The 21,343-nt window shown below is 40.5% G+C and overlaps 2 protein-coding genes and 1 non-coding gene across 3 annotated transcripts in view; 1 reads left to right on the top strand and 2 right to left on the bottom strand.

Moving 5' to 3' along the window:
- Positions 1-5,264, bottom strand: part of LOC128707027 (protein CBFA2T2) — a 32,621-nt gene extending 27,357 nt beyond the window's left edge. The window contains exon 1 of the mRNA XM_053801971.1: positions 5,186-5,264. Coding sequence (XP_053657946.1) covers positions 5,186-5,264 — 79 coding nt within the window. The remainder of the gene's footprint in view (positions 1-5,185) is intronic.
- Positions 5,265-5,990: 726 nt separating this feature from the next.
- LOC128718403 (microfibril-associated glycoprotein 4-like) lies at positions 5,991-15,869 on the top strand. Its single transcript, XM_053812030.1, has 5 exons — positions 5,991-6,031; positions 6,871-7,104; positions 7,183-7,676; positions 7,741-7,863; positions 15,754-15,869. The coding sequence occupies exons 1-5, from the start codon at positions 5,991-5,993 to the stop codon at positions 15,867-15,869; spliced, it is 1,008 nt and encodes a 335-aa protein (XP_053668005.1).
- A 5,087-nt stretch (positions 15,870-20,956) lies between these two features.
- Trnav-cac (transfer RNA valine (anticodon CAC)) lies at positions 20,957-21,029 on the bottom strand. The gene has a single exon. It is a non-coding gene; the product is annotated as a tRNA-Val (tRNA).
- Positions 21,030-21,343: the final 314 nt, after the last annotated feature.

Raw genomic sequence — 21,343 nt, 5'->3', positions numbered from 1 at the left:
TTTTGAGAAAAATGAAATATTTATGAAATAAAAAGAAAGGGTTGTTTTAATTTATTATAACAATTTTGAAACATTTTTTCTTGTATTTTGCAAATAATTTTTCACACAATTTTTTTTTTTCATGGAGATAATTACTACCAATATTAAATTAGAGCGGTCATCGTCTATTTTTTCAACTAAATATAAATATTCATATTAACCGAGTATGCCCGGGATAAGGCAATTCGCAAGGAGGAAATGCCTTGTAAAATTTGAAAGATTGTATAAACTCAACACTTTGTTGATAATACGGCAAACGCCGTCATCATGTAATAAATAAATAAATAAATAAATAAATATTCATATTAAAATAACCATATTTCCAATGTATAAACGATGTTTGTTCGATAATACTTAAACGTAATCAACAAAAGACTAAATTTAAACCACCTATGCCAGCAGTAGTGTAGAAAGAAAGATTTAAAATACATTAAATAACCGATTTCCACGATTCACCTATATGATTACAAAATTCCTCTAAATGTTTGCAAAAAACTCCCATTCGGTTGCACGATTCCAAAACTAACGATAACTAATTGCGCAATTCTTTAAAATAATAGTAAACCATGTATTGCAAAATCCAACCAGTTCTAGGTTTGAATGTGATGAATTACTTTTTAACTTTTTTATCGTTTTTACGATGTCATGTTATTTCCTTTAATTCAATGCCTTGAACTACACTTTTCTTTAATTTCTTCCACCATCGCTCACACACACATCTTCTCGCTAGTGTATTTTTTCAGCTTCTAAACACCACTGGCACAAAACATGCACATTTAACAGAAAATGTTAGCTATTTCAGCACTGGCAAGAAAACTATCACGAATAACCTACATAAAGCTTGAAATGCCTGCCCAGTAACGTCCCATCTACTCTACCTACATGACACAGTAATTTGACCCGGTTCGTGCTGGCAACGCAATCCATCGTCTTAGCATTATCGCACGCATCCTGACCGTTCCATCGTTCATATTTAACCACTCGTCCGGTGTTATCCCTGCGTCCCTAGCTGACCAGCACATGGTTCAATGATAAAAAAGCCCACCGAACCGGATCATACTTGAACCAGCCCTTTTTGCGTTCTCACTCGTTCTCGCACACTATCACACCTCGAACGAAGCGTTCGCTCCTCTGCAATAAGGAGGCTTATACCTCGTTGTTGATTTATCATCACCACCAAATCCGCTATCCTGCCGAATGCGTCCAACCGCGGACGGTAAAAACCGTTACACTAGCGCACGCGATGGATCAATCAAATCTGTTCCGAAACGGCAAACCATCGAACACTTAGCGCAATTACCATTTCGCCATTCGAAAACCGGAACCTGGACGGTGAGGGGGTGCACGATTTGCATAAATAGTTTTGTTTACGTTGGAAATCGTGGGAAAAGTATCAACCGATCGCACCGACCGCCTGCACGTATGCGGCAACGGTGGTTGGATGACGCGCGTATTGCGTGTCGTAGAAACGGCAACTGATAAGTTTCTGGAAGGTGGGAAACAACAGGACAAATAGTTGCAGCTTACACCGGTTTTTAATTGCAATTTCGGTGCCACTTGGCCTTAGTTTTGAGCGTCTAGTGCTAAGTAATGAAATATGTTTTCCATCGTTAAGCCTAGGTTCGCACTAATGTGCCCAAGTTATATAAATTATTGTTGTATCTTTGGTTTACACAAATACAATTTATTACATAAAACGAAATGAATATACGCTTTTACAAATAACAGTTAAAACTTGTCTTAGGACGGAGACCCTCAACGTCCGAACGTTGCTCTGGTGTTCAGCAATCTCTCTGAGTGTGTCAACCGAACGCACACATCACCAGGTGGCAGTCCCTGTCACCTGTGAGTGGAGATTAAGTACCGTTTCCACTCCGACGTGCTTCATCCCGGTTGACACACACTCTCATGTTGACAATTACAAAAAGGCAAATAAAGCTCCTTTCATTCGATTTTTCAACAAAAAATAATTACAGTGGAAAGTTGGTTATATGGGAGCTTTTTAAACGGGTGCATTAATATGCGTGCTGCTCGGAACTTACAGTACCAAAGGAGATTTGACATATTCACTGCAACACAGTTGGCAGTAATAAACAATAAAGCAAACATAAATTAGTCGCTTATAAAAAGCCCTGCCTGTCTTACTTTATACGCTAAATATGTTTACATAATACGGTCAACCTACTATCCGTGTAATCCTAAACCGTCGAGTCCCGATGGGCACGGATAATAATTCCACTGTATAGCATTAAAGGATGCATACATACAGGCGTTAGCAACCAAATTGAGAGGAAATTGTTTCATGCGCTTAAATTCTTAAATTCTTAAATTCTAATTTTAATTTCTAATTCGAATTTTCTAAATAATTCGAATTTTCTATTTGTTTCATATAATACTTTCTTTTTTATTTCTGAATTTTTTTTCATCAGAACGAAAACAAAAAATTGTGTTTAAATGATTTCTTTTTAAAGGTTTTCAGAAAATACTCCAAATGCCATCATGTGGGAATTACAAATAAGAATATAATTTAGAAATATCGTTAAATTATGTTTCATAACTATTTTGTTTATCATGTATACATACAACATTTATACAACAATTACGTACATTGTATGTGCACCACCTCGCCGTGGTAAAAAAACAGAAAACGATTAACGAAATTAGAACGAAGGATCGCCGTGAAAACCAAAATAATGTATACAGCAGCTCTCCGCTTTACGCTATACTCGCTATACGTGATTTCGCAATACGCGATGTTTTGGAAAAATGACAGCTGAAAGATAATCAAAGGAATTCTGCAAACGACAGTTCTAAAAACAATGAAAAATAGAACGAATGGAAATTTTACTAGTTATGATTGTAAAAAATATAATAAAAATACGAATTACTCTTAGTTCCGCGCAATTTTATTGCGAAATTTTCTGTGACCCCTTATATATGTCATTATTTTAACTCTAAAACATGTAGTATAAACGATTTTTCTAAAGAAATTCGATATACGCGAAAATTCAATATACGCTACAGCGTTCGGTCCCAAAAATTAGCTTAAAGCGGAGAGCTGCTGTACAGTATTTCTTAATTCCACAAACCTTTCAATCAAACCGTCACATTCGGCACACCTCAAGCTCAACGCCCAGCAAAGATTACTGCCACGAAAGTGTGAGCTGCAACGCGAAAGTAGTTACGCGTACCATCGCGCTGATATGCAAATGAATTTTCCCTCGCGTTGGTGCTCTTGTGTTGATTTTGCGAACCGAGTTTTCGGTAACCGAATGCTCCTTTCCACCAGGCGAGCGGCGGTGAAGCTTTTCATCTGCCCGTCTGTAATTGCGAATTCGCACCGTACGACGACGCGTTGAGAGGTCTGTGCTTGCTTAATCCGATCTCACCGAACAAACTGAGCAACACCTCGACTCAGCTGTCCGGTGGCTGTTATTGGCCTTCCCCCTGGAGGTGGTGGTCATCTGCCTGTAGCTTTGTTATCTTTCGAGGGAAGTATAATGGAAAACGGTGTGACAAACAGAGGTGTATGTTGCTCGCTTCGTTCCTTCGTCAACTTCACCACCTCCATCTACTTCATATTCCAACCAGTTTGGCATACGGTGGTAGAAAATCATTTTTCCTACCAAACCACTCTTGGCTGCATTTTGCTCTGGTAGGCTGGATATGGATTGTGTTGCGCGACAGTCACTTCATCGTGCTTGATCGAGCAGGGTGGGGTGAGAAGGTTTTCTCACGAACGTCCACCGTTGGAAGACACGATTTCAATTCCACTACCGGGTGTTGTCGGTCTCACCACCACCGCCCTTCGTCCACCACCCACCCAAGACATGATTACCAATTTGCAAACATTTGCTGATTCATGGAATCCTTCCGGACTGGGTTGTGCCCTTTCGGGAACGCGTATCAGCATCCAGCCACACGGTACCATTGCGTCGCATGGTTTGCTTTCTTTCGCGACCACAGTGGGAGAACTTTTTTCCCACCACCATCACGTGCTGACGGGTGGGAAAATGGTGATAAAGTAGCAGTCCATCCTTTGGGATGAGCACGAACGAGGGCTGAGGTGGAGAAAATAAAATCAACCCCGGGCAGCGCACATATAATTCTTTCTTTATCAAATCAGCCGCACGCGCTCGGCGAGTGGTTTTTCCCACACGCGCGCGCCACCCGAACCACTTCGGGCTGGGGAAAATCAGTGCGAACGAGTGGGCTGAATATTGCAAGATAGATTTTCGCTCAAAGTTGCCCGCCACCTCAACGGAAAAGTCCACGTAAATGGCGCTTTTGCGGTGAATCAACAAATCTCCCGGTTCCGTTTGAGATGCTTCGCAAAGGGACACTTTTGTCGCGACGGATGGAGGGTTATTTCCCTTCGCCCCTCATTTTATTTTGCGCACGATTTTCTTTATTCGCCCCGCAAGTCAAAGTGCGGGAATGGTTCCATTTTTCTGCTGGCTCGGATTGAGCACGTTCCGTTGGTCCTCCTGTCGTCGTAATCCTTGTCGTCAACACTCTCTGGGACTCGAACAGGGTGGGAAAGGGAGACACAAGTTTATCCCACCTGCAAAATTGTAGACACCGTTTGGAAGGAACCCCTTGGAAGGAACATTTACCTTCCCACTTTTGCAGCACACGCCTCGGGTTGGGGGGTGAACGTTAGTTCGCTGCCTTCTATTATCCATGACTCCGTTTTGAGCATCGTTTCCCATCTTTCCGTCGTTCAACAAACACTCAAACCCGACTGTGCCTGAATTGATAAGAGACATTCGCCCCGGGGTTTGGCACAAGATTCGCCCGGGGGAGCGACGGGCACGAAAGGTCACCCAAAGTAATGAAGCGTTCGGTGTTCCCTAATGTAAACACAATTTAGCACCTGATTTGTAATTAGGATGAGGCACGGCTAATGTATTGCCAGGTGAGGTTTCGTTCGATTCTAGGGAAACGGTACCGTCCCATTTATTAACTTGATGGAGGTGGTTTATCGTATGCCCAAAAGTAGAAAAAAGAGCTCTTGAGTGAAATATGGAACCGGTTTCCTTTGGAAAAATGTAATTTCAAACGAAGGGATGTGCTGAAATTGCTTGCAATACATTATTTGCTTAAATTATGGTTGAGGCTAAAGAATTTTTTAACTTGAACTCACCTTTCAATTTACGAGCACTAGTCTCGTACGTGTCTTTGTCTGGTATCTCTTCTTTGATTGCTTTACCGTCTAGTGCCATCTGCAAACAACAAAAATATTCAAAAAGGTATTATTATCTAAAAATGTTATACAAACAGCATTTTATAAAGCATTTTGATTACTCAAATTATACGTTTGAATGAATGCTTGTACTGGATTTAATTATACAGTATGGTTGTTACGGTTATGGTTGTCTTTTCCTTTAATAGGCAGATTATTGCAGCAAAGCAAAGCTTTGCTTATAAACAGCTATCTCATATGTACAGAAAGCACCAAGCCAGCCATTATAGCTCTACACCTTTGCACATATTGCCGTATACAGAAAACTACATCGAAATAATGTGGAATTGTATCTTAGCTGCAACGAAATAACAGCCACCATTAAACATAGCGAATTGAATGAAAAAAATCTCCTTTTGTAAGTGTTCTACAATGCGTATAATGGTGGTATGGATCCTATCGTTGTGGTATCGTGTGTACTGATAGTGATGCTATGTTTTGTTTATAATTTTATTACTAACACTTTTTCCTTAACTCTAAGGTAATGATCCAGTTTCGTTCTACGTTTACCGTAGGACCTGTGTGCACGTTTTCCGAATTTTGGAGGTCAATTTGTCCTTTCAATGACAAGAAATTGTATACCGTTTCATCCAAAACATGCTCCGAACACTGATTTGTTTATTTAATTCCATCCTAGTAGTCACCTATTGTCACCTCATTATGTTTGACAGGAGCTCTCTAGGCAAATGCTACCACATTTATGAACATGCCACCACCACAATATGAACATGCCTGTTTTTGGTTCCTGTAAAGTTAATATGGCCAAAAAGATATACGAAATTTCACTAAATAATCGTATATTTGCAAAAATCAACATTTTTATAGTAGATTATTTATTACTTTTCATTACTTTTCATATGAAATCTTAAAAAGTTCAGCAATATATTGCAGCCTATTTAAAAAAGTTGAATATTTGATCCATTTTAACACGGAGTGAGGTCCTTTGTGCTTCAAACGATTCGTAGAAGACCAGAGAATATTTCGTATTACTCGAAATATCTTTATTGCGTTCAGTTTATCGTAGAGATGGTATTTTATTCCATTACCACCACTTTTGATACTAGCACCACTATTGGAACACTTACCGTCAATTTTCGTTTCTGTTCGTCATCGTAACGTTTAATCAGTAATACAACTGTGTTAATATTGTATAATTATGTTTTGTTATGATTTTTTTTTTGGTTTTGAGAAACGAAACTCAAAGAGATAACAACCGAATTGAACGAGTAGATTGTGTGGAGCCCCGGGAAACAACCTCGCAAAAGCTGATAAGAACCAGACCTCGTATGCAAAAAAAATCATACAGTTAAGGTTTAGCGTCATTAACTTTTCTGTGTTTGTGTACATATTTACATACTTGTAGTTGTGTGTGGAATCTTGTAAGATTATTCTTTAAAGTTACGGTGCCAAACACCTATTCCAACAGTCTGTAACAGTACAGCATAACGAAATACACACAGTGAGCAAAACAGCTTTACCATTCTAAAACAAGTTGTTAAAAAAATCTTAACTCAGTGTAAATTTTTCATAGTATTGAACACTGTTAATCAAATGTTAAAATTTACTTTCTCTTTGAGCTTTTGAAGGTCAACATTAGGCTGCAAGCGCCATTGCTATAGGTTTTCCAGTGTTTACAACATATTCAAGATCAACCTCCCGTGTGCATTGACCCTATGTTGTACCCTCATTAGTGCGCAATGTAATCCAACTGAAAATACAGCATGTGTTGTTCAAGGAGGGTTTGATTTAAAAACGATCATAAACATGTTACATGCTTTAGAAGAATGTAACACTGAGAAAGAAAAACAAATGATAAAAAGGTATGTGGTTTTAGTTGAACCTTGGAAAGCATAATGCAACAACATTACAATTCTTACAGTGCTTAATACTTTGTACAGATCCTGCAGTGAGGTTCCCACCTCCGGCATATACACCATTCAACCAGAAAAACCCTTCTACGAACCAATAACCGTGCTATGCGATCAAGATCACGAAACAGGAGGATGGATTGTAATACAACATCGGTTCAACGGAACGATGAACTTCTACCGCAACTGGAAACAGTACAAGCATGGGTTTGGTAACCTGGACGGTGAGTTTTGGTTGGGTCTGGATCGTATTTATCAGCTGACAGTTTCACGACCGCATGAGTTGGTGGTGCTGTTAGAAGATTTTGAGGGCAATAAGAGGTACGCCAAATACGACCAGTTCGAGATTGGAGATGAGACCGAAATGTATATACTCAAGGAGCTGGGTAACTATTCGGGAACGGCTGGTGATTCTTTGCGATTCAGTAATGCCGCGAAATTTTCAACATTCGACGTGGATAATGATACAGGGGATAATTCATGTGCAGTCCAATTTACTGGGGCCTGGTGGTACAATTCTTGTCACGCATGGTATGTTGGTAAATGATTGTGTGAAGATATGAAAATGCATTTACTATCACCATCCATATTACATCAATCTTAACGGAAAATATCTTCGTGGAAACACAACAAAATATGCGGCTGGGATGGTTTGGGTCACATTCCGAGGATATAATTACGCACTTAAATCTTCCAAAATGATGATTAGACCAAATAACCTTTAGATCATTACTTTTAAAGATAAATCAACATAAACGTTGTTCAACGTTAGATCAAATAAAGGTTTTATACAACTTAATTTACTTTTTATTTCATTTCTTGTTAATAGACCCGATTACAGGGCCACATAACGTAGCTGCGGAATGTGGGCAAAGGTCTAGAGGTATTTTTTCTGCAGAGTGAATAGTATTTTTCCACTTGTTACTAATAACATTGCTAACATAGTCCACGTGGCTGGTGAGAATCATATCCTGATTAAAGTCTCCTACTATCTCTGGTTTGGGTTGGTGCGGTAGTATAAATGCTAGTCGCGCCGGCCTATCACACTGACTATTTTCCTGTTGTCCGAAAAATTCCCCTGAAGCCAGCACTTTCTCTCCGGCAACGTGGTAAATTTAAGCGTAGTGAACCAGTTATGGCTCGTATGACGTAATGTTATTGTACGCCATGAAGAAGAAATGCGTGGTTTTCGCCGATCAAACCTTCTTCAACCTGTTGCTCGGTTTCTAGGGACCTTTTTAAATAAAGAGATCGTTCACCTCTTATATTTTCATTTTTGCTTTTTGCTACTAGCAGAACTTTAAAAAATCTCATCCTAAATTTTTACATGCTTTTCTCTTTAATTAATTAATTAATCTTTAATTTGATCAGTACAATCCATCCATTAAAAAAAATATTGCGTGTCTTGACATTGACTATTGACTATACATTAAATTATTTTTGTTTTTTTTGATTTCATAAAGTGTTAAACTAATTGATTGGTGAAAACATTTTCGATAAGTACCATAGAAGAAAGGTTTTAACAATTAATATCATTATTTTAGATTAAAGTCCTCAATATTACGGAATCATAGATGTTTACTCGAGTACAGTTAATGTCTGCCCAATCTACTGAGGAGTAAATATCAGCAATGCACACCGCTCAACGCTTTGCTTCCCATCAAAACTCATCCGGTTTGTGGAACAATCAATCCTAATCGATCCGCTGGCAGGCACAGCAGAGAAAAGAAAACGAAAATTTAGACAACATCATTTACTGGCCGCTTTCCCACCCGTGTTATCAACACCAGGTGCTGTTTCTAACGCAAACCATCACTCGGAATTTTTGTTCCTTCGCTTCCACTCGTTCCACAACCGCCATCCGTGATTGATTAATGCAACACATTTTCCATTTCGGTTGCGCCATAATGACGCGTCACGTCTGCTACAGTGTGCCGCCGGCTGACGCTCCCGGAGTGCCGGGAAACATTTGTGCGAATTTTCCACCCCACACCGCGTTCGCGCGCTGGCTCACCATTTTTCATTCACCGTCGTTATATTTTCGGGTTTGCCCCGGCCCGAACGAACATACACTGGCGATTGTTTTCCTTCTAGTGGCAACGCAACGGGTTTTCCCTTCAGTGTTGTGTTGGGTTGCGTCGTTTTTCTTCACTTTAGTTTTGTTTTTATGTTTTGTTTTTTGTTTTGTTCCGCTTTGCACGACATTTTCTTCTCTACCGAAAACCGGTTCGCTTGGTCAAACGATTAAATTGACATTCAACCCCTTTTTTCCAATTAGAAAAACTGTCATCGACACGTTTTACCGTCGAATGGAAATGAAAAGGGACCGAGGGAGGTAGGGTGGCAAAGGGGGACGATTCGATGAAATGCGGCGTGGAGGAGGTGGCGATCGAACCGGAGCGATTGTTTTCGGCAGTTTGCTTACCAGACGACAAGCTGATCGAGACGTTCCTCAGTGGAACAGTGTGTTGAACGCAGCGGAGAATGGATGAAAAAAGCCTCTGTAGGAAAAATACTCCATCCATCCAGCCCCATCACCTCTTCCACACTCTCGCACGCTTCCCAGAGGGAAAAAGGAAAATGAAAAACAGAAGAATAAAAAAAGAACAGTGCACAGCTGCGGAAAGCGATGGCACAAAACGGAAAACCGTCAAAATCAAATCAAACCATTTGCTTCCAGCCATGCCAGCTGTTTTCGAACGAGCGAAGACGCATTTAGCGAAACAGCACGGAATTCGGTGTCCGCCAACGAGCTGTTCTTGTACTGGTTTTATTTTTTCTCGTTTTATGTGTGTTTGTGTTGTATATTTAAGGCACATCACTGGCTCGGACTAAGTCTTAGGAAACATGAGGAATGGAAAAACAACAACACCTGCACACAACATTTCCATTGTAATACTATACTAATGCAGCGCATATGGCTGGCTAATTGTTACTTGCTACTACTAGCTAGTAGTATTTCGAGACAAAATTAGTACAGCTGTACTAAATTTAACTTTATCCAGTTTTATTTCCCTTGTGACACACTAAAGCACTAATGTGGTTATTGACAGAATGATTAAAGCTGGTTTTTTATTTTACATTTCAATTTTAAGATTACTTAAAGAGTTTAACTTTGACCCTAAAATAAACTTCCAAGTAAAGCAATGACAAGAAAAAGCAATAAGACGAAATGACTCAAAGAAAACATTCAAATGTTTGTTTAATCAATTTTGTAATTCAATGTGTTCGGGTTTAATTAAGATGTACGATCGCTATTAAATGCTCAATTTCAAGCAATATTCTAAAAAAATTTACAAATTTAACAAAAACTTCAGAATTAACTCTTTGCTGTTCACTATTTTAGCATTTTTTACATTTTTAATTACAACTAAAATAGCAATAAATCATTGCATTCAATAACACACAGCTACCCACAGCTTGTGAAAGAACTTTTCCACATTCAACAAAAAGACCTGTTCGGAATTATACCTTTCCACCATTGAACGAGCTAACGATTTTCTACCAGAGGGAAATAAGGGCGCTAGAAAACGGTTTCTTGCGGCTTGCGAGAAGTTGCACACCTGCTGCACCATGCCCGGAGCATCGACCATCGGGACAAAATTGTGGCCAGAGCTCAATTTACACCTGCATAACGTCTGACCCGCAGGCGTTGCAAATCGATTTATAAAAATGCCAACCAGAACAGAGTGTGCGACACCAGCACTGTCCCACGGTGTGCTGTTGAACGAAGGCGACGATTAGGACGGGACGTGCATACTATGCGGGACCGGCAAACTAGGCGGGTGAACGATCCTAAAGGGACGCATTTGAAATCTGTGCCGCCGTGGAACCATTTGTCGAGACATTGTTCCTTTACCGCTCGGGCTTCGATCCGTGCTGGGTGTGGAAAAGACGATGGTAGCTTCTGTTCCGATGTAGGTGTGCAAGCGTCCGAGAGAGTGCATTATGTTGTTCGTCGTAACATTGGAGCGAAAATGCTGGATTAGCTCGACCACCATGTGTGTGTATGCGTTGGTGTGAGTGTGCACACATACATACATACAAAGCATCTACCTAACCGGTGGATGCTGGCACACCTATTCGCTGGCGAGCGTCCGATCCATCCACTAACATTTTCCGTCCACCCAACCAATACTAATATCGGCAGTGGCTGTACCCTTAGAACAACAGGGACAAAAAAAAATAGAAAAAAGCAGAACAAAAAAAAAAGTTCCACGATAGATCCACAAAAGCCACCAGCCTGGGAGCCCGGGAAACATAACCTATATTAAAATATCGTTCTTCATAAGTTTTTGACAGATAGAACATATGGGCCCACTTGGTCCGCTTTTCCTCGGAAGCATTTTCCGATGCGGTTCGCTTGCCCACCTGATCCTTGCGTGCTTTTTTCGCTCCTGCTCTTTTTGCTGCTCTTTTCTCTGGCTTTCTCTCTCTCTCTTTCTCTCTCTCTTCAGGTACTTTACTTCAAGGGCGACAGCCATCCGCCGTATTTTCGCCACGCCATCGTCTTCTTCGCCCATTAACACGATCAGCTCGGCTCCCGTTCTTCCCCGTTCCAGCCACTCTATCGTCCACAATATTAATGGATTGAAATTGTGCTGTGGAAGTTTTTCGTGGTGATACACACTTGCACCCGCACTTGATGGGGTGGAGGTTTTCCTCCCCGCTTCCGTTTGAGTTCGAAACCCAGGATTTCCTAAGCCGGTTGGAGATGAGGATGGATAGCGATATCTCTCCCTCTTTCTCTGCTCGTGCGCTCCTTCTTTTACACTCTAATCCATCGACACATGAGCCACAACGCTACCTTGCCGTTCATTTGAAACACGGTATGCATTAGCATCATCGACGATGGATTCTCTCCCATACTACACCGCAAGCATCATCGAAAAAAGCTTCCCTCAAACTCACCCGCCTCGCCCAATCGCACCACATCCGGTGGTTTTGTAAGTAGCAAATATTTGCTGCCAGGATTTAATCCTGGCCTTTCGCGTTCTGTCTCGGTACCGAAATGAGGCACCACGCTTATCTCTGCCGAACCGAACACAAACTGTCATCGTCCGTTCGGTCGTTTCGTTCGTTGGCTAAATTGCGATGTCCGTGCGTTCGGAGTAACGCACCTGAGCATGGGACACACGATACGATCTACTTCGAGCAGGGCGAATGAACAAATGCAAGCTCCTTGCTTTGGATGCTTTCAGAAGTACCTCGTGCTAGAAAGGGGATTACAGTTTTTTTTCCAAATCAAATCCAAATCAGTACGGGGCAATGGAAATGGCCGTCTTAATCGGTGCTTGCTGCTCCTGAGGGGTTGTTCGAGTGATTGGGGTATGTATGGTGCTTATCAGTGACGGAACGCGACTAGCACTTCCCAGCTGTTTGACAGTCGTTGGAGATTTATTGGCAACCAGGATCCGTTTTATTTGGTGGAAGATATGGTGACGATTTAGGGTTCGAGGAGAAATATGCAATTGAAAGGATTACTGAACATCAAATAACTTTTCAAATATTAGTTTTTGGAGGAATAAATTGTAGCCATAATCTCCATTTTTGAAGCATTACATCGACGGAGTCATGAAGCATTACTGCACACTACAAATATTTCATTTGCTGTAAAACATGTAAAGCACCTATCCCTGTCTACAGAATTCTAAAAGATTCATTAAAAAAAACTTCATGCATTGTACAATTGCTGCAAAACGCAACCGGTTACTCTTCGCGAATAAAAAAAATAGATAACAGATGGTAGAGATAAACCAACCCAAAAATATTCCAAATTTCTGTGATATGCCAATCGCCAGTGTTATATTAAACAATACGGAAATTGTACGAAAAGTTTACAAAACTCAAAATAGAAGATCCAATTTAGATTAACTGTACAAACAGGATATAAACTTATTATTATAATGTAGGAGTTGTCTGGTGTCATTCTCGTTACAGGACTAGCTCATTTAAGTACGATGCAATTACTTCAAGTAACCAAAGTTACGGGTAAAATTAAAGTCAAATAAATCCAGAAATGGTTTGACCTCCTGAGCATGTTGTGCCGCTAAAGTAGCAGAAGATACTTAGCCTTGAATCGTTGGCTTGTAAGTCTAGTTCTTTGTTTGTTTTCTTATTGTAATCTTCCATTTATTATTCTTCTTGTTTATGTATCTTTGACTTTGAGTTGGTTTTGTTTATCTTTGGATTATTTATACACATTTTAGTTTCAATTCTAAAGTGGTTGTTATTCTAACCAGTATTCTGTTATTAAGAATACCGCAATGCGAAAACTGTTAAACAGAATAACAAAATACAAATTGCATAACTTCAAGTGTTAGAGAATAAATATACTCGCTGGTGGCCATTCCGCGTAAAAACAAAAATTATAAATTTATTTAAGTTGTCGTTCATTATGAAACTTTTAGCTAAATGTATATAATGATAGTTTTTTTTACACTCTTTTTGTTTTGTAAAACCAACAAAATTTCATTACAAAAAGCATGCACCATTACGTCTGTATTTCGGCATATTCTTTTTTGTAAAATTTCAATTATGCTCTCCATTTAGCCAAGATGTGTAACAGCCCCGATGACACAATTTCTGCTGCAGATTGAAACAGGCTAGTTAGCTGTCAGGCAAACGGTGCCCAGAACATGCGCCATAATTGCCAAAACCGGTTGCAGTGGCGATCGTCTCAGCACTAGCAGCACCGGCAGCAGCACCAATCTGTCTGAGAATTTCGCATAAACCGCAAATGTTGCACGGACCTGAGCGAACGCATCCATGCCCTTCCCAAAGGCGATGGTCAACCTGCCCGTGGTGTGAGCGGACTAACCCGAAACCCAAAAACCCAGCACGTAGGACACAAATCCGAGACGGAAATGGTCCATTAGACCGGCATCCGTGTTTGGTTTCAGATCATGGCGTTCTCAGTGCCCGATGACGCTTACCGTTGCGTTGCGTTCACCTATACTGCTCGAGGACCTTATTCGGCCGAGTGGGGGCGAGAGATTCCGGTAATCATCTTCGAAACCTGTCGGCACGATGACACAGCTGCAGGCGAAACCGAGGAAACAATCCTCCACGCACCGGCATACTACCCCGTGAGCGTCCGCTGACCTAGCATTGGTTTAGTGGTGCTTCTAGGAAAGGAGTGTTTCGAAACCCGATCTCATACCGTGCTACACGTACAGCACCAACCAAAAGACACCCACTGGCACTGTTGGTGCTGCTGCTACTGCAAAAAGGACCTTCCGGCAGCCGGGACTTCTTGAGCTAGCGCAGAACCGAAGGAAAACTCCGTTTTGCATGGGACGGAAACAGCTGTGACTGAAAGAATTAATGCTAGCGCGCCACACTGGTCGGACCGGTGTGCCTCCTGTCGGAAGTTGCCTTCGGATTTGGTCAAAAATTCGAAAAACCCCTCACCGGAAACGGGGTGGTTCCCGCCCAGCCCCAACCTCAATGGCATGTAGGTGGTAGCGCCAGGCGGGGGTCAGAAATACATCGATGATGACGACAGTTCAAGCTGGTGCCGGTGGCACTTTTTGCCAGTTGGTGCAGTTGAAGGTAAATAAAATGACGGAAATGCGGCACGGAGCGTTAGTGCAAAACGTGGGTTTTGTGATGAAAAAAAAAATGGATTCTTTTAACGTTCAAACTAATAACGAAAGTTTCCGAAAGCCAAATGTGTACCGATTCTGGGTAGTAAATTTATGTGATTTGAAGCGGATGGTCGGAATGATTTTTCCCGGTTTTTCCGGTCGATAGCCAACCGAAGTGCGGTTTGTATGATTGTTCTTCATTTTTTTTTTCTATTATTTTTTTCTGTTTACTTCACATTTGACTGAAGAAAATTTTGAATAAATACATAAATTGGTGTCTTTTGTTTAGTAAGTTATGTTAAATGAAATGAAAATGGATACAAAGTTAGTTTGCGATTAAATGTTTACTGTGTTTATGTGTTTTTATAGCTACTTAGTGAACAATTTAGAAGTGCTGACTTGCATTTTAATGCGTGTAATTTAATTTGTACAGTGTACAGAAATTGACTGTAGTAGATTTTGTGCACCCATAATATTAATTGATTTGATAGCAACGGACCAGTATACATCACTGATGCGGTAGTTCTAGTGTTGACGTAAAACATTTTCATTAGTTTTTCGGCAAATTTTATGACATCTGAAAATAAAATAAAAATCCTTTGACTCATTCAAACATAAGTCTTAAAGTGTACATTTTGCAGTACACTAATAATTGTGCATACATTTTCACTTCAAACTAGCTGACACTTGTCATAGTTTCCATTTTGATAGCTACAATTCTTTTCTTTTATACAAAAAAAAACTTGCTTACCAACTCAATTAACTTTTTCCTAAAAGCTACTCAACAATGCGAGCGAAAGTAAGCAATGCTTAGCTTTGTTATCATTCTGAATACACATACACACACACACACGCAAAACCACTCACAGCAGCGCTTCCATTTTCTTTCTATTTCAGCCACCTCCTGCCATGGGGACATGGCGCACACGGTGCCGAGTGTACGACATTAGTTTGAGTTTTTATTTATTTTATAATCCGCTTCTTCGCCGAGCCACGCGCGGTAGGAAACATGGCAACCGTTCCATTTGCTTTTGGGCCCATTTCAAACTGCAGCACATTGTAACGATTGCCGTGCCGGTGTCGGAGGCTGCAACCATTTGGTACCCAAAAGCCGACTCAATCTTCTAGTCAGCGCTGTCGGCTTGGGGATGGAAAGCGCAAGAAGGAATTGATTCTGAATGGTGCCATGGATGGATCATGTGTCTCCTTGCTTGTATTCTTTTTTCTTTCCCTTGGACACCTTTTGGGGGTTATCGTCCAAGTACACGGAATGTTGCTAGTCTTCGTACACGCTTTCTTCTTATGTGCAGCAATCTTGCTCCCCTTTAGGTGACAGTTGGCGGTCTTGGGAAAGTGTTTTTTTTTGCTGTTAAACGGCCATCGTCGTAGTTGCCAAATAGAATTTCCAAGAAAGCTAGTTGATGTGTGATCCCTTAGCAAGAGGATTTCGAACCTCCTTGAGCGAATGAAAGGCAGTTCTTCCTTGGAATGGCCAACATACACTCACTCAATATGAAGTGTCCCGCACTAGCTGCTATCGTGTGGGAAAACTTACCTCGCGATGAGAAAAAAAAAACCTTGGAGAAAATGAGGAACTCGAAGAAAACGTTCTCTATATCGACTTTTCCGAGTTTTTCATTCAAATCGAATCAATGTTACACCATTGCCACAGTTTCGTTTCCTTCGCCCGGAAGACAGTTGGAATTTATGTCTGCTTCTGTCGGGCCAGGGCGGTACAATTTATTGGAATTGATAAGTTTTAATTTAAAATTTCAATTAACTGCCGTCGCACCAGTTCGCGAGAGAGCGCAAGTGGTGAAGGAAGTGTGGCATTAGTGCGATACCAGTTGGTACCATGTTGCCTATTTCCTGGTTCGATTAAAGGAGCAGCAGAGTTTTCCCATTTCATTTCCCAAGCTCTCTCGATCCCCAAGATGACAGGGATCGCGTTTTTCCAGCTAGAAAGCACCAACCGGCTTGGAAAGGAACGACAACTGAGCGGGCTAGTTAAAATGTGCACGGTTAACTTTATCGAATGGTTATTTATGTGACACGGATTATTGAGCCAACCTGGGCCGATGTAATTGAAGCGAACTTCACACGCGGTATGGCGGCGTACGGATGCTTCAGGAGCGATTTTACTTTGCATAAAAGCTCGATCTTTTTTTTTTCTTGAGTTGGTTTTGCTGAAGCAACCCACACAGTGAGTTAATTATATGCCACACCTGTTGGCTAGCATTGCCGTCGGTGGAAGGTAGCGTTGGAAGTTTTACGCATGATTTTTTATGCGACGATAATCATAATCGTAAAATGGAAGATAAATTGCTTGCCAAGTGTGTGTGTGTGCGTGTGTGTGTTTCTGGAAGGCTTGCTTTAATATTTGAATATCAATGTGCGGACAATAAAATAGCAGTTTTGATTACTTTCTATACGATAACTAATTCTTTTGCTGTGTAATACACAATTATTCTGGTACAAAAACGCAGATTTAACCAACAATTCGTGATAGTTTTTAAATTTAACATGGTGAAGTGCATGTAACAAAAAACTAATCGAAATTTTCGCGTTTTTAAATTAAATTACATACAAAATATTGTAATTGATACTACATTATTTATGATACATGGCAAGTCTTAATTAATTGTCTCTTTATTTGATTAGAGACAGTTCATAATTGTAGTTCTAAATTATTTGACGAAGTATAGCGATCATCGTGTAAAGCATAGAGTGTGGACTATAGAAAATGAATTCAGAATCAAAAAAAGCGTTTAAAAAATTTGACTATTACATGATCAGCATAAGTTTGCTTCAGTATTATTACGATTTCTGTTCAATGTTATGATTTTCATAATTATAGTTCTTAAAACTGAAAGAAAGAACCATTTCTGATTATTGTTCAAGTTAAAGTATAAAATAATGAGGTAAAAGTAAACTCTTTCCACCTTTTACAAGGTTTAATAAGGTTGGCACAACGACCAATGGTTAATTAAGGCATTGCAATGATGGTAGATGGAAAATTCCTAGGGTCTAGTTACTACTAATGGTCTGCGACAAAGAAATGGCCTAGCTTGTCTGCTCTTCGACCTAGCACTAGAGAGGGCCATCCGCTACTCGGAGGTGGAACTTCGGGGAGCATCTTTTTGAGGTCATTCCAGATATTAGCATACGCTGATGACATATACATCATTAGTTTACGGTTCTCCCATTTCGGGTTAAAGGTTAGCACCGACAACAACACTGATAGTGAGATACGCACTAGGGTGCTAGCTGCCTGCTGGACTTCCTACAGTATGAGGAAACTTCTCAACCCAAACTTTTACTTCTGACGAGCGCGCTCGACAGTGAACTTCTGAAGCATCTGATAAGTAAGTAAGTAATGCGTTAGAATTTATACGGCATAAAGCTTTTTATTCATACATTACCAATGCTTTCATAACTGTTAGCTCAAAAAAACTTTGTAAAAATACATTTTATTTGTTTCCAAAACCTCAATTCGTACAGAAAAATGATTCCTGGGCTTAACTGTGAAAAATAGTCAATTACTAATTAAATAACGTGACGAAAACGTTATATTTTATGTTTCTTTTGTTTGGTACAACTTAAACTCGTTAAATAATTTTCAGTTCATCTTGTTTTTTTTTTAATTTATCTGAAGAACGGTCGGGCCGTATATCTTTCATCTTGTTTGTATAAATGTAACAATTCAAGCACTCCAAACATTGCAATCAGGCACTAATTATTCTCCAATGCTTGCAATAGGTGGTTAAAAAGAATACAAAACCAATCGATTTTTGAATTTAACGCATGGTACGTTCCTTAAGGCCAATTCTCAAAACGATTGTTCCTTAATTAAACCCTACCCGCAGCATCGATGAAGCCTTTTCTCATAAACACAAACATCAATCGCATGCCATTTTTGATGGAACTCATGACTCAAGAAAACGATTTGCGAGAGCAGATTGTCACACCAAATCGAAGAGCGATGGCAAAAACAGAATACGATTCCATTGCAATTTCATCCCACACTACCCCGAGAGGGTGAGTTTTGTCCCTGTCAGCATAATTTCCCTTCGATCAAGAACAAACGAAACAAGGAAAAAAACATCCCTGATAACAACTCGCTACTGCTCCAAGTGCAAAACGATTTCCGGGAGCGTTTTTTTTTTTTGGCCACCGGAACTCACTCAATCAATCGCACATTTCGAAGTTCAATCAACAGTCGTCCGTCGGTTTGCTAAATCCGGAAAGGCATTTTCTTTCTATCCGTCCACCTGCAAATCGTTTCAATCGTGTGTCGCCCTCTACTAGGTAGTCCCAACTCCCTAAGGAAAGCGAAGGTAAAACAAATCGGCTCGAACAAAGATGAAGCATAAAGAGAAGAAGAGTGTGCTTTTTTTAAGTTGTTTTTGTTCTGGTGTATGCGCCGTTTGTAGTCACGGCATACTCTACTAAGAGCAGTGCACAAAACTCATGATTGATCACTGTTCCGAACTTCGGTACAATCAATTTTGCTGCTGCCGACGTTTGACGTTGACCTGCTTCTTGCAATTGACGTGTTGGTATGGTTGGAGGGTGTGGCGAAGGTGCTGACGAAACCCTGACAGCAGGCGCACTCGAACTGCACAACTCCCCGTCAATGAGGCCCGAAAACGAAATGTGTACAGGAATCCAAAACATACTAGAGAGAGAAAAAAAGGCCCCATAATAGACCAACGCATGCCCTCCGGGTTGGATTATGTTCTAGCCAGAAGGGTAGAGTGTACCGACCACCATCTTACCCGCGCAAAATTCGTCACAAACCTTCCAAAGGTTGGGAAAGGAAATTCCATTCCGTTGGGGTTGTGGAGCGAATGCTCGCGTACAACTCATTTCGTAAGCTAGTTGAATGAACGACACAACGAAAAAAACAAACACAAATTCAACTACATCACGACGGAGGAAGCTAAAAAAACGCACACCAAACATCACATACATCAACGGCAGAAATCGAAACTTCGGCACTGGCACTGGCAACCCGTCGAAACCAGTCGATTTCGAACGCTTACCCCTAGCTGTGGACATCCCAACACCCACAATCACACACCATCAAACGCAGACGTGCGCTGGTTGCTCCCGCATTCCTAAACCAAAAGCATTTCCGGCATCCGGCTGTAGACCGCCACAAGGAGCAGCGTCAACGCCAACAAGGAGAGAACAAAAAAAAAACAACGAGACGATCCAAAATGCAATGTACCCGGCATGGGTTGCACTTAGATGACCGATTCCACTGCTGTGTGCAATCGTTTGGGCACCGAATGGAAATGGTTCCTAGATAAAAGTTTTGTTGTTGTTTTGCTTACCAGCGCAAAACCTTTGCTACAGTGTGTTAAACGCACATAACGGGGCACTAATCACCCATGAAAGCTGATGCTGTTGACAGATCTGCGGGTTGACGGTGATTTTGGAACAAATCGTGGTTCGATTTTGTTTCAATTTTGGACATGGTCTGCTGAGCAGATGTGTTGACACTTTGAACAATTTATTTCCTTTCAGATGTTCAGTTAAACATTGTTACATATCGATGTCTTGTATCTGGTGCCAGCAATTTTAATGCAACATGATGCGCACGGCCTTATGGCCTTCATGAAGGAACAAAAAAAAATAAAACAGTTATATTCAACACTGTTATAATAATTTGTTTATGAAAAATACCATCTCCAAGTAAAATATGGCATTCCGTGCGCCTAAAGGTATGTAATTCGCTCTCCATATTCGTTTTGTTTAGTGTATAATTAGTCTACGAGTAAGAAAGTGAACTAAACCTGTTTATACTAACAATAAAATCAGTGTAATAAACATATCTAAGACAAAATATGCTACCTCAGCATTCTACAATGCATTACGAAATATTGAACAACCACTTCAATAATCCAGTATCAAGTCAGTAATGCAAGAAATATCATTTTTTCCCAACGTTTTTATACAATATTCAGGAAACATAAATAAACCTTACTAAAATGATTACGAAATAAAAACAGATAATATAATGTTACAATTTTACTGGAATAAATGGATAGTTAGCCAAATTTTTCCAAGAACAATCTTTTTGAATATTTTTTTAGCTGCAAACATTGACCGTTTCAAACAAGATAGAAAATAAAAATCCACGATTTCACCCCATTAAAGAGCAGTCTTAATTTTCAACGCATTTAAAACACGCTTTGCCATATAAAAATTGTTTCCGCCCGGGTTCGAACCGGGGACCTTCTGCGTGTGAAGCAGACGTGATAACCGCTACACTACGGAAACTGGTGGAGTTCGTTCAGTGGTTTACAATTCACATTCGATCCACCATTCATGAACGGTTTTGCCGATCAAAGGGAAAGCAATGTTTTGGCGGACGCTTCGCAGCAAAGTTATTCCGGTTTTCTTTACACACAAAACATGTTTCCACCAGCACGAATGAACAAATTCCTTTGCTAAAGATTATCTGCTGACAAAACAAAAGAAATCAAACACACTCGTCACGTCACCGGCATAGACCGGCGGACGAAAAGCAGTGCGAAAAGACAACCCCTAAATAGTCTGTGCGGGAACTCATCGCGCCAAGAACGGTGAAGTTG

The sequence above is a fragment of the Anopheles marshallii genome, chromosome 2 (genome assembly GCF_943734725.1).
Source record: "Anopheles marshallii chromosome 2, idAnoMarsDA_429_01, whole genome shotgun sequence".
Taxonomy (NCBI): domain Eukaryota; kingdom Metazoa; phylum Arthropoda; class Insecta; order Diptera; family Culicidae; genus Anopheles; species Anopheles marshallii.
The sequence above is the reverse complement of the archived record's forward strand: the minus strand, read 5'-3'. Positions and strand labels throughout refer to the sequence as shown.

Excerpts from the sequence above, each read along its gene's own strand:
- LOC128718403 (XM_053812030.1), top strand. The coding sequence starts at position 5,991 with ATGCCACCACCACAATATGAACATGCCTGTTTTTGGTTCCT. Across the intron at positions 6,032-6,870 it reads CATGCCTGTTTTTGGTTCCT|GTCAACATTAGGCTGCAAGC; the intron begins GTAAAGTTAATA and ends GAGCTTTTGAAG. Across the intron at positions 7,677-7,740 it reads CTGGTGGTACAATTCTTGTC|ATTACATCAATCTTAACGGA; the intron begins ACGCATGGTATG and ends ATCACCATCCAT.